This window comes from Centroberyx affinis, unplaced genomic scaffold (genome assembly GCF_046629955.1).
Source record: "Centroberyx affinis isolate AG114_WGS23_722 - 3 ecotype Tasmania unplaced genomic scaffold, CSIRO-AGI_Caff_v1 ptg004281l_1, whole genome shotgun sequence".
NCBI lineage: Eukaryota > Metazoa > Chordata > Actinopteri > Beryciformes > Berycidae > Centroberyx > Centroberyx affinis.
In genome coordinates, this window is record NW_027282002.1 from 59049 (window position 1) to 73056 (window position 14008).

The following is a 14008-nucleotide window of genomic DNA, read 5'->3' on the forward strand; positions in this document are numbered from 1 at the left end:
GGCACACAAAGAAAGTTTCCACTGTGGGCCAACTTGTATGGACTTTAAAGCACCTTGCTGTCAGTCATTATTAGCCGTAACGATGGGCCCATTTTGACACTTCAGAATCAAGTCTTGGCAAATAGCCCTGGGAAGAGGAGCCACATGGTACGAGATGGCTTTTCCCTGATATAATTTGTGGCTGCAAATTACAAAACAGAGGCAGGAATAATGTGTAAAGTCAAGTTTGGTGAGGGAGAAAATGGAAAAATTTAGGGCTGTGTGCCACTCTAATGGATATCCTTGTGGCTGGGAGAAAATGGGACTCAATAATGTGTCCTTAATGTCTGCCAGCGCTGTTTCAGGGAACGTATCAGAAGAAATGTCCCCTGCCATTTCTACAAGCAATCACTTAATGGGACGGGCAAATCTCAACAAAATGGATGTACTGATCTATTTCTGGGCTTGACAGATGGAATGAACCTGTGGCTCTAGTGCGAGGGGGAAAAAAGGAAAAAGGTAGAAGGCGAAGAAAAGAACAGGCTACAAACAAGAAAAGATAAACACAAGCCTTTCACAATTCATTCACCCATGCAGCATGCGTGCGGTGTTTGTGTGTGGCTTAAGTGCAGAGACTGACAGGAATTTCAATTATTTAATTAGGGAGGGAAAATGAAAAGACTTAAGTGTTGTGATTTCTGCAGTCTTTCATAGATCAATCTAATGTGCGCTCACATTGGAAATCAACCAAGATGGAAGAGGGGCAAGTGAAGTAGCGTCTTCCTAAATCACGCAATTAAAATGGCAAATTAGTTTCTTGATATATTCATTTAAGTGGTTAAGTGGAAGGGTTTCTCTCCCCGTCCACGCCGCCGTCTCATGGGTGGGTGTGGAGAGGCAGCGCCATCCGCATGCTCTTATGATTAGAGCTGCCGTTTATTTGCTGAGAAAAACGCTGAAAGCACTTGCTGCACAAATTAGCCATTTGAAGGCTTCAAAATTCAATTCCAAGGAGTTGATTTAAGCATTTAGGCAAAGCGTGGCTGGAACGTAAAGATTTAGAAGCATTTTGCCCGCTGATGTCAATAACTTTCAGAGGCCATTATAGGTTTTTGTGGCCTTGTGCCTTGTGCACTGCACAGCTGGGAAATAGTGGGGATTTTTTTTTTTTTTTTGTTCACGTTTTTGGCTCATTTCCTTCATCTTTGCCCCTCTATTCTTGCATTATCCATAGGCCGTTTCCTATTGTGAGGCTTTGTTTGGGCTATGATTTGGGTCGTAATGTAAGGTCATGTGATGCTCAGTCACTTGTTGCATTTGCACTGATGGATCATAGCTTCAGATTGACAGGACATCTGTTGGTGGGATATGTTTCATGTTTTCAAACAGTGGAAAAAAAGTAGAAAGTAGCGTGGCTTTAAATTATATATGTAGTGACATACACTATGTACTGAAAAATGATAGCTGGATAGATAGAGGGATCCGTAATGGAAAAAAGAAAGACAGAAATTAGGAAAAAAATAAAATTCAAGGATTCCAGGATTGGACTTCAAGAATGAGGACATAGAATACAGCAGCATATTTAGAGACATTTCACTATGGTTGAACCTTTTTAGACTTAATTCTTCTTAGACATAACGTACATCCACATTGGTTCACGTACAGTCAACAAATGGTTTCCTTCCAAAATGCTACATAACCATTGTGGGGAAAAAATATTAATCTGATGTCAGTTTTTGCCTGTTTTGCTTGACCACTATGCATTTTTGAGTTCATCCAAGGTGTTTTGAAAGGCTTTAAAATTGGCATGGGAATATGTTGACCATAAATCAGCCGGCTCAAACAGCAAGTTCAAGTGCAGGCAGGTGAACATGTGCGCGTGCAGGAGGACTTCAGACCCGCCTCGGAGTCTAACTTTACTGACATCACCGCAACGACGCAGGCACGCAACCGCACACTATTTGTAATTACTCTTGTCGTGTTATTATTCACCCCGGTTTGCCATCTTGCCCAGTGCTGCATGAGCTCCTTACCCACCCACGACACTACATAAACGTGGACTTTCCATAACAAAATTAATCTCTCAAAAGCCAGATGGATTCAAGGAAACATGGATTTGCTCTTCCATCACAGAGGCATATTGTCCACTTTGATGGTGCATGGGAGGATATCAAATGCCCTCCTGGCTGCCACACTCCAAATGGAAGAAAATAGGCTGTGGTCTATAAAAATGAAGTTAGATGTAAGTACAGCACTCAAATCTCGGGGAGAAAAAAATCCTTTTTCTGGGGCATTTTGTTGTTGTCAATTGGTCTGAGCAACTTGCTGTAATGCAGGTAATGGAGCTACTCTTCTCCTTTCATCTTCGGGGTTTGTGTGTGTCAAAGCAAAGGCAGGCCCGGCTGGAGATGGGGAGAAGAGGCACAACAGGAGGAGATACAGCCAGATGATGGTCAGAATAAAGGAAACACCGAGTCTGACCGCAGCGAAGGGATGTGTGTTGGTGTGTGTCGCGTCTCCCAGCATCGCCGGGCTCCATTCACCTTCCGCTTCCTCGATTCAGGAAGGGGATTTTCTTAAAGATTCAAATATTTCAGCGTGAGAAGGTTGTTATATCCAACATATTAACAAATGAATGAGAATAGATGCTCTGGCGCCGGCAAATAAATTGCAATTTTATGTTTACGCTTTGAATCAGTTGAAATGAATGTGAATAAGAGCTTTTGATTTGAATACACTTCCTGGTTGGATCCACACCCTAATGTTTATTTCCATTGCCACATGTGGGATGGAAACAATTTTTTTCACACACTTGAATTTACAAATGCATCTGCAGAGGTGGTTTTGGGTGATTGGATGGTCAGTGCATCTTGGGTGCATTTAAAGCTGAATTTTATGCATTTTCACTCTGTCCCATTACAGTCCAATCACTCAGGATGTATGTTAATGCCACATGTGGATGGGGATCAGTGTCTTTCCAGATGAGAATACCCCACACTAGTGGTCTGAACAGGAAGATGATGTGACCCATATTCCATTTTTGATCCCAGTTTATTCAGTGGCAGGTTCTGGACTTGGGGTTGGAGCAGTGACATTTTCACAAGGGGCAGGTACAAAAATCTTCCTCAAAAATTCTGCAGGGTACCAGAGGGAGGTTTAAGAGAAATATTTTAGACAAGTTTAAACAAACTTATTTCTAAGAGGGCATTCATGAGTATGATTGTGTGTCATTTTTTATGAGATGATTCTAATGAGATTTAACTTGATTTGACTTCTTTCTACTTGTAACTCCATTTGCCCTGGCCTGACAAATACAGACTTAGACTGAACTTGAGATGTAATCCTTTTGAATTTTGACATGGCTTGAAGGTTAAAGAAACAGCTATATACTATTAAAATTTGTTCCTGTCACATGTTTTAAGTCAAGTCTCATGATTTTTCTCATTGTTAAATCAAGTGTCAAGTTGTCAAAATTGTAATTTGTGTGTGATGCAAGTCCAATTCTGGAATGTATTTACAGCTAATTTTACAATAACGTCTTGTGTTGCATCTTTAAAATTTCCCATTTCCCATTTCCCATGTTAACAGTGTTGATTGGAATTTGGGTTAGCCTTCTTTCCACTTTAGTGATTTAATTAAAACCAGGAGCAGTACGCAAAAAATGTCAAAACATTCTCTGTCTTTTCAATGGTAAAACATTTCACATTTAATATTGAATCTGCACTATTCAGCTGTTGTGAAGACAAAAGGGGCTTATACTCCAACTGGCCGATGTTGCCCATAAATAACACAAAAATAACAGTGAAACACGTACAATGTCTCATAAAATAAAAGGAAGCAATCGTGCACATGTCTGTGTTAAATAATAAATCACAAATTGCACAGTACACACCTCATCCTGTATTTACCATACTCACAGCATTTGAATTTATACTAAATGTACAAAATATTAGGGACATGTTCCTGATATTGAGTTGCAGCCCCTTTTACATCTTAATTGTCTCTTGTGTTAACTTGTCTGCTTCTCTATATCTTTATTATAGATTTAATAAGAGAAATTAATATGGGATGGTTAGGGTTAGACCTTAGGATAATGGCTTTTACCAGGATTCAGCTCATCAGTGTACTTCATGAAAACAGCAAGTGTCCCTATAATATTTTGTACATTCAGTGTATATGGTAGCATTAATTCACATTTAGTGCCAAAGTTATCAAAAATCCATTAGACCGCATCAACAAAAGCCCTTAATTTATTCAATATAATCATCAACTGAAAAATATTCAAACTTAATACGTATATAAGACTTTTAAGCGATACCTTTTGATAGTGTTTGTTTTGAAAATGAGACAAAAATCAGTAGCGGTGGAGCTAAAGACTCTCATTTAATGCCTGGCTTGCCCTCCACTAAAGCCAGTTCAGCCCTCTACTTTCAATCAAAACCATGCAGTCATCAGTATTGCTTCAGCTTGCCAAGCTTTGGCCATTTCTGTTTTTTCAGCAGATTCCCAAACGACAAAACTGCCCGGCGCTGATTGGCCAGCGGTCGGCCTGGCCTTTTGTCCCGCCGCTGTGTTTGCTGGAGCCCCAGTTTCCCCCTATTCACCCTCTCAAACGCTAGTGCTATTAGCTTGCTGGAAATCTGCCTGTCTTGGCATTATAGGATCTTGTTCTATTTTGTCAGGCAACCCTGTCTTCATAAACGTCTTCTTAAAAAGGGGTTGATTGAGGTAAGGTAATATTGAATTTTGCGCAACAGTGTGAAATAAGTGTCAGTGTGAGTGTTGCTATTTATTTATTTATTTATTTATTTGTGGATTTTTCTTTTTCAGTTGGTTTATTATTTATTATTTATTGCATGGAGTCGCGGCCCTAACTCTTAGAGCTCCATGGGAAAAGTTGATACTGTTAACCGTTGCTTTATCAGAAAATGTATGCCTCAGTTTTATCTTTTTTAATATGATCTGTTAAGTGAATTTACTGTGAGAGGAAGGCTTTATACATCTCACGTATATATAGATAATGTACATATGGATATTATTATCCAGTGATGAAAACAAAATGTCTTTTCCATAACCGCTTCAGTTCCAGGGAAGGCATACATTTTCAGTGTGCGGCCAATTACATAGAAATTGACAGAAATGAATATGTGCCAAAATTAATGCAGTGCGGTGCGTTGAAAAGAGATTAAAACCCAGAGCCTCCTCCTCTAGAGGCTTCCTCCTCCTGGACAAAAATTAATAAAAGAAACAGATGGAGAAATTTAAACCTAATTCTAAACTAATTACTACACAGTTAAGGAAGGACAGGGGAAAAGGACTCATATCAGAAGTGGAATGATTTATACTGCAAATACATATTTCTCCTTGACATGGCGGGTCCATTTTCTCACCGGGAAATGATACAGAGTTTTACAGTAACCTGACAAATTTCAAAGTTTATCTCTTTCAACGTGAATTGAGTAATTCCTGGAAAAAGTTCACTGATGTGATTGAGACAAAACTGATAGCTGTCAGGTCAGTTCCAGGCTCAACCTTGTCTTCCATTCGGACCTTTGGAGAAAAAAAAAAAAAAGAAAAAAAAAGGAGATATTCCCTATTCTCCTATGCTCATTTCGGGGTTAGGATCAGTTTTCTTCCCCCAATTTGGAAGAAATAGAGTGCCTGGAAAAATTATTATTATTATCAAGTCCAAATGGCTGTAAAAAAAAAAAATCTGGTTATTATTTGGCAGTGGAAAAGCCACAACTTGGTGCTGTTGGAGTCGCACAATTTTAATTTGTTTTACATGTTGTGGTTAAATGGGTTTAAAAGAGGCTTGGTAGAGATTGGTTTAGACTGAGACAGCTGGGGTAAGTTGTCAGAGAGGATGCTAAGGCAGAAATGTGATCCACCAAAAATACAGAGCTCTTCAGCCAACGCGCAGAGCCCTTCAACGAGTATCCTGCTCAGGTCTCGGACCATAACAAGATCTATCCATCTATCATCCTTTTGCAAAAATATATGAAAACTCTCCACGAGAAAGAGGGGACGGGTCGGAAAGGATATTGCATCCAGGTGGAACAATGAGCAATAGATGTATCAAGTATCAAAGCAGCGCTGGACTCGGGCCCCCGATAGAGGCTGGGGAGGGGAGGGGGGGAGGGGGGTAAAGCCCATCCTCACTGACTGATCTCCTAGAGAACAAAGTGGGCCGCACGCACACAAGCGACCCCGCCGCTCAATCCAGTGGAAATAATATGTTCATTACAACGCAATTACTGACACTTAGACCCTCTCTCCCTGAAGTGTGTGTGTGTGAGATTGGGGGGGGGGGGGTTTGGTGAGGGGGAGGTGTGGCTGCTGACCCCTGATGCTAAGTGACCTTATGTTCCTGTGTGTGTGTGTGTGTCTGCAGGTGCAGGATGTACAGCTTTATGGGCGGAGGGCTGTTCTGTGCGGGCATGGGGAACATCCTCTTGATCGTTTCCACAGCAACCGATTATTGGATGCAGTATCGGCAGTCCAACAACTACATGCACCAGGGCCTGTGGCGCTACTGTATGCCGGGGAAATGCTTCACGCACAATGACAGCTTTGGTAAAGACTGCAGTGGAGTGCTAATGTGGCTGATTGGAGTTTTAGTGATACAATAATTTCTCGGAGGCAGAGCTGCTCTGGAGGCAGAAATAATCTGATTGGATAAATTAACCCTAAACGGGCGGAGCCAAAGAACCACAGTTTTTCTGAGTGTAATTTAGCTAACTGGCAAACTTGAATAGCAAAGAAGGAAAATATAAATAAAAAATATAAATGCCAATTTTCATTCATTCATGACCATGGCATTCATTATCTTGGAAGGTCAGCAGGCTAGCTAACTAGCTTACCTAGATTGCTCTGGCTAGTTTGAACATGGAAGGTCAGCTAGGCTAACTAGCTAACCTAGATAACATAGCATGGCTAGATTGCATTTTTTCAGTTAGTAGCAAAGCGCTAGGCTTCATAATATTAGCCTCCTCCTCTCTTACCCCTTGTCATTTTCACTGGACTTCAGTCTAATGTTACTTAGCCAGAAAAACTGTGGTTCTTTGGCTCCGCCCACTGAGATTGAATTTAACCAATGAGATTATTTCTGCCTCCAGAGCAGCTCTGCCTCTGAGAAATGTTTGCATAAATAAAACTCCAATCTGCGTTAAGTTGTGTTCTGTGTTCACCATTTTGTCACTGCTTCTGTCAAAGATTTGGTTAGATTTAGGATTTTCATCAGGACTAAACTTTTTGCTAATTTGCAGTGTACACTTATTAACTGCGTCTCTTCTGTTTAGCATAATGAGAACTGTGTAGGAAAGCTTTACATCACAAATTCTACAGTGATAGATTTGTTTTCTCTCAGACATTTTCTATTTTTACTCCAAATGGTTTGTTAACATGGCTTGATCAGGGTCATGGCTCAGATCATTCTCCTCTGTTGATTTGTACTGACCCCCCCGGTGACTCCTACTGACCTTTGACCCTGTCCACAGCCCACTTAGACGCCACCCGCGCCCTCATGATCCTGTCTCTTTTGGCCTGCTTCTTTGGCATCATCATTGGCATTATGGCCTTCATCCATTACTCCTCCTTCGACCGGTTTGACAAAACGTTTGCTGCAGGCATATTGTTTTTCATCTCATGTAAGTTGGCCTCTGTTGTTTTTGTCCTTGATTGGTGTGGTTTGAGCTGTAAAGTTGCATTTCATATGAACTTAGCTGATTGAAACCATTGAAAACTCATTTTTAAGTCAGGCATTTTAAGGAAATGAGTGTGCCATTCATACAAACTAATGACTCCAGAATAATTCTACTATCAATGTGATTTCACAACAAAGCACGGCTGCCTGGTACTTTCACAAAGGGCTTAATTCATGAGAGAAGAATGGTTTCATTATGCTCTTATTTTAATGCTCTGATAAAAAATTGTAGTAGCCTTTATTACTGTATCTGATCGGTATGAACTAGAAGATTTGGTGTTTTTCTATCACTAACTATCAACAAAGCCACTGTTTGATACATATAGGCTGACTAGGTGGTTTCTGCTAAAATAAAAAAACGTTTATATAGCTTTTATAGATTTTTAGTGTACATACTTAAGAATGAGAGGAGCAGTTAACCTCCCGCATTAGCTACTGTAAACAGTTACTCCATGAAAAGTATAAAACACAAATGAAATTGCCTGGAAATAACCTATGTTTTAGAGGCATGAATTGAAAGTGAGTGGCGGTGACTACAGGTTCCAAGAGCAGACAATATTAGAACCCATAATGAACTCTATAAAAGTGTATGCACTAAAAAAGTTCTACCAAAGTGAAATATGGCTGTAGATAGAGAAGACTTTAGCAGGTCAATAAACAGGGAATGCCCCTTTTATCCTAGAATACACTGACACTGATACATATATGATCCTGCATTTCCTTTTCTCTCTCCCCAGGCTTCTTCGTGTTTCTAGCAATGGCTGTGTACACTGGTGTGACGATTAACTACTATGGGAAACGTTATGGAAACTGGAGGTTCTCCTGGTCCTATATCATCGGCTGGGTGTCAATGGTGCTCACCTTCTTTTCAGGTAAACACACAACATAACAAACCAAACTGTTGTTGGTTTCCTCACTTCCAAGAAACTGCCTTATCAAATTGCACTCGTAGTATGTTTGGCTTGAAATTCAATTAAATTCAGCTGTGATCATTTTCTGCAAGGTATTAGCTTCTTTGTTGGCCAATATATTTTATGATGCCATGGTTGGCTACATGCTTACAATCCTATTCATATTCATCATTAATGTGTAAACTCTACACTACATGATGTAGAACCTGCTGATCAGTTCAATGAGGCAAAGCCCTCAGTGTAAAATCTGTATTCACCTTCACATGTCTTCAAGGGTTCAACCAGCACCCACATGCCTGGTTATATTTACTGTTACGTATCTAAAAATGGACTTGTGTGTAATCACTTGAGAATGATATTCATATAATGAAGCAAAGAAAAGCTACAGCGAATGTGTGTGACGGCGCAATAAGATGACTCACTTCCTTAGCAGAAAACGGTCAAACCATACATGGGTTCATCTATAGTTAAGCAGCTGAATCAAAGTTGTGACATTATCAGTAAGCGACCCCTTTAGTAAGTGCTGATCTCTGAATTCTCCACCAACTTTCATACTGAATATGAAGATGAAAATGCCATGATGTTATACTGTTTACCATGTTTGATATCAGCAAAATATGAACCGGAAAATAGTACTGTAAAGAACTAGTAAAAGTCAGTCAGTCATGGAGAACAACAGCAACACGATGGTTTGAAATATGGTGAAACTGCCATGTAGCACTGTGATATTTTTCATAATCAGCACTTTTTTATACACTTGATGCCCAATATACAGCACAGTTATTATGGGAAGTACCTACAGTTTGAATTGTGTATGTACTGAAAAGGTTTCAGACACAGCAGATGTCACTACATGTCCTGTTCAGTTGGGTCAGGGCCATCTTGAAAACGAAAATGAGACTGGGCTGGGAAAACCAGAAAATACTCCTGAGTGCTCCATTATTGGAACTGCCATGTAATGAATTCAATGAACTTCATTCAAAAAATAAAACATCAATTCAACTTGTTTTGTAAATTGCAGGAAAAAGACAATACTTGATTTTATCATTATTATTATGATTATTTTGCCATTTATTTTTCTTTCTTATGAATGAAAACCAGTTAATTAGTAGTCAATGACCACTCAGTCAGTCCCACAGAGTATGACAAAGCACAAAAATGAGTACAATTTACCACTATTTTCAGTTAATGCTTTTTAAGTAAAATACCAAATGACAAAAACCATGTCGTGCAATAAATGTGCAATACGCAAAACAAATATAAAACTGAAAATGTTTACTTAAGTCAGTTTAAACCTGAATATAAGCTACCACAGGAATCAAGCACAATGCAACATAAAGTCTCCTTTTACCTAATGCAAAATAAAGTCATGTAATTTAAGATGTAAGCTCATGGATAGGAAAAACATAACCTCTCTTTCTTTTCTAGGTATATTCTATATGTGTGCCTATCGAATGCACGAATGCCCCAGAAACTCCAGCTCTCATTAGAAGACTTACAGCATCATCAAGACGTAAGCCGTGGGTTATGATCATGGCAGCTGCATCAAGGCTGTTTGCTGAATCTCACCATCAACACTGACCCAAGGTTTACCCCCGGAACATGAATGATCAAAGTTTAAGTGATTTCAATAAAAAGATTGGGGAAAACACGTCTCTTCATTTTCATTACATGACATAGTCCATAATCACGATACAATTTTTATTCACCTCTACATTTCTTTAAAGCTGCACGATTTGTTAATTAAACTACTGTTGTACCCATGTGCCTGGTCATGTTTTGAGTTGTCTGTTAAAGAAATACACCAAGCTGTTGGCAGAGTGTCCCACTGGTCAACTTAGTGATGAGAACATAGACACCAAAATCATTCATGTGACAGTAGGCTAGATCATTCATCCTGGTGCTCCATGCTAACACTTTAGCACTATGTTGAGTGATAGTAGAAAACTAGCATCATCTCAGGCAGTTTTGAGGAGGAGATTAGTCAAATTTACACAAAATCTGATACAAGAATAACATCTACTGTTGTGAACTAGCAGGGATTACTTTCCCTGTTTCCATAGGAAGTGAAGGTGGTGCGTGATGGGAGACTGTGTGCAGCTAAATATCACTGCTCAGCAGATGAATGTGGATGCCCATCTGAAATAGTTCCAAAAATAAACCTGGTTACATAGCTGTATTGAGTTAATGATCTTCGAATTTTTACAATTTATGAATCTACAGGCCATAAAATAAAAAAACACTATCTACTGAATTGTTATACACATGGATGCTTCATCATAAGTCTATCCTGCGCCTTTATAAACCTTGATTGTCACACTCATGGTGTCGCCCTTACTACATACATACTACATACTTGCAGGCCTACTAGGCTACATATTACACAAATATCACAGAAAAACTTTAAACTATCATGCAACTACAATAAGTGAAAAACTTAAATATTTAGTAATGCCATAGAGGAGATAAACAAATAAAAATACCATAAAATTCGATAAGGTCACTATAAACTCACTACAGAGTACCACAGATAGACTACACTACAAGTCCCTATAGGAACATTGTACTAGGAGATTAAATACCATTAAAAACGATAAGGTCACTACACACTATTGAGCACCACATATAGCCTACAGCATGTTATGTAATAGCCTATACTGTATATCAGCCTATGGGAATATTATAAGGATTTTTATTTAAGGCGACTTTAAGGGAATCATTCCCCTGCTCTGTCCATTTTAGATTTAGATATTTTCAAATGTGACTCAAAATGTAGGCTATTATTTGTAGAAATAGGCCTACTGATGCCATTAAAGCGTGTATCTGCCTTGTCTCTGCTGGGAAATATTATAGTGATGACACTATCTTTGTCCCACAGCAGAACTTTTCACATCACTTCTCACAAATAAACACTAGGCCTATAACACTATATTCAAAAGATGCCTGTCCATCGATGAATTTGAATTTGAAAACTTATAACGAGAAAGTTGGATGGGAGTAAAAGCAATAGCAAGGGAGCGACATAACTTCAGCTTGTGACAGCAAGAGACAGACCAGGGCCGGCCCTAGTATTTCAGTAGCTCTAGGCAAGATTCTTGAAAAGCGCCCCCCGCGTGCCGCCGAGACAGTTATGCACGGGCGCACAGCACCGCCGAGGCAATATTCACGCTGCTGAGGCAATACTCGCGGGCACAAAACGTGTACACAGTGTTGGAGGGCAGGTTGGAGGAATTAGGTTGTGAGTGGACTCACTTGCTGCAGACTGTGCTGTAGTACATGAGGTTGATGTCTCTCCTGCAGATTGTGTAGCAGGTACACTTGGGACAGGTAGTGTAGATGACACGTTTTCACCTGCAGGCACAGTCAAACATGCATGGATACAGTTAGACACCCACTATGAGTGTGTGTGTGTGTGTAGGGTGGGGGAGTTAGACATATAACTTAATGGCAATAAAAGTCCTACTGTATGGTACTGCACTGTACTGTACTAGTCTGTAACACTAGAAAACTGTGGTACTGTGCTGGGAAGCTTCCAGGTGTGAATGTGTGTATGAACTACCCCCCATCCTAATAAACTCAACAGGCAATATCACAAAAAACTTGACTGAACTCACCTGCTACAGGTAGTGATGCAGTAGACTGAGTAGCAGAGTCCTCAGGTTTTGCAGTGGTGGGATTACCCAGATATTTTAAAAGTGCACCTGGAAATTATACAGGTAATAATGTAGGTATCTATCTGCAGTAATACTGAGCAGCATGACTAGTTTTGACTAGCTGACATAATTTCCTGTGGCCAACTATGCAAAATACATTTCCATACATTCCCGCAGCGACCTGGGTTCGAATCCGGCCTGCGGTCCTAGGCTTTGCTGCATGTCCTCCCCTCACTCTCTCTCCCATACCTTCCTGTCTCTCTCTCACTGTAACTGTCTAATAAAGCATAAAATGCCAAAAATAAATCTTTTTTAAAAAAAAAAGAAGTGATAACCTAGCTCATTAATGATTTAGCAGACTTATTTTGTGTCCATTAACGTTACCATTTGTAAGTTACAGATGGAACAAAATAGATAGCTTTAATAATATCAGGTAGGTAACGCTAAAGGTAGCTAGAGGTAACGCTAAAGGTAGCTAGCTATCTAGCTAGATGACGACAGGTAAAGCAGCTCATCTGCCAGCTCCCATCATGATACTATATCAGCTGCTATCGTTAGCTAACGTTAGCTAGCTACCTAGCTTTAAACCTTTGCGTGAAAAATGTCAATAAACACAAACAGACTTACCTCTGTTTTCTTGCCGTTTTTCCTCCTGCATCTTTTTTCGCCTTTTCCAGCGTGCTCCAGAAGGCTTTTTGTTGGGGTCGCCCCTCTTCATGTTGTCGATTAGTAACTTAACGATATTTAAATTCCCCACTTATTCTTGCCGCGAGCGCGTCACACGCGAGAACGCAAATGGAGGAAACCAAAGAAAACATGATAGAGGGGCGCAGTGTTGGGGGCGCCCCTACGTTTTATTTTTCATATTCTCATTCTCAAAACATATGAATCCTGAGCTGGGGGGCGCCTACAAAAATAATAATAATCTAAAAAAAAACAAAAAACATTAAAAAAAACAACTGTCTGACTTGCGCCCCCTGCGCTCTGAGACAGACTGTTGCTTGCAGGATTCCCATTGCCTATTCGATCCATAATTATAGCAGGCCTATGAAAGACTGCATGGAAACGAGACTGTTGATCGAGTTAGAATCAGAGTCAAGGTTAATAATTATTGCACACATGTAAAGTGAGCTAATATAATAGCCAGCAGTCGAAAAAGAAGATAGGCCTACAAATATAAGTGCCTCTAGGAATATTATTAAAGGAATATTAGTGATACCATGGGAGATAGAAAATACCTTAAAGAACGATAAAATCACTATAAACTCACCGTTGAGTACCACAGACACACTGGAAGTCCCTATATATTATAGTGATACTAGGCTATAGGGGGTAGAAAATACCATAAAGCACGATAAGGTCAGTAAACTCAACAGTAATTATGATATGTTGTAGGCTACATAGGCTATCATTATAAGGATCTATCTCAGCCTTAAAAGGTGGTTAAACTGTATTCCGCAAATAAAAAAGGTGGTAAAACTGAATTCAGGTAGGTTTACCCTCTACTATATACATCCAATGTCTTCCTTTGCTCTAAGATCCAGTATTGAACCCATATAAGCCAAGCAGGCAGTGCTGCAAGCCTCTTATCCAAACGCGCCACTTAATGGAGTGACGCACTGCCTCGCCGGCTCCCAATTTTACTTGATGAAATGGCTGCTAAAAGCCGCTTAACCGCGCCTCAAGAACGGATCCTATTGACTGCCCGCCTTAAAGACGATTTCATCACCATTTGTTTCATTTACTTTCTAATTTTCCTC

General features: G+C 39.8%; 1 protein-coding gene across 1 annotated transcript; it reads left to right on the forward strand.

Moving 5' to 3' along the window:
* Positions 1-6380: 6380 nt before the first annotated feature.
* lim2.1 (lens intrinsic membrane protein 2.1) lies at positions 6381-10085 on the forward strand. Its single transcript, XM_071543297.1, has 4 exons — positions 6381-6555; positions 7479-7628; positions 8422-8556; positions 10024-10085. The coding sequence occupies exons 1-4, from the start codon at positions 6381-6383 to the stop codon at positions 10083-10085; spliced, it is 522 nt and encodes a 173-aa protein (XP_071399398.1).
* The last annotated feature ends 3923 nt before the right edge of the window (positions 10086-14008 follow it).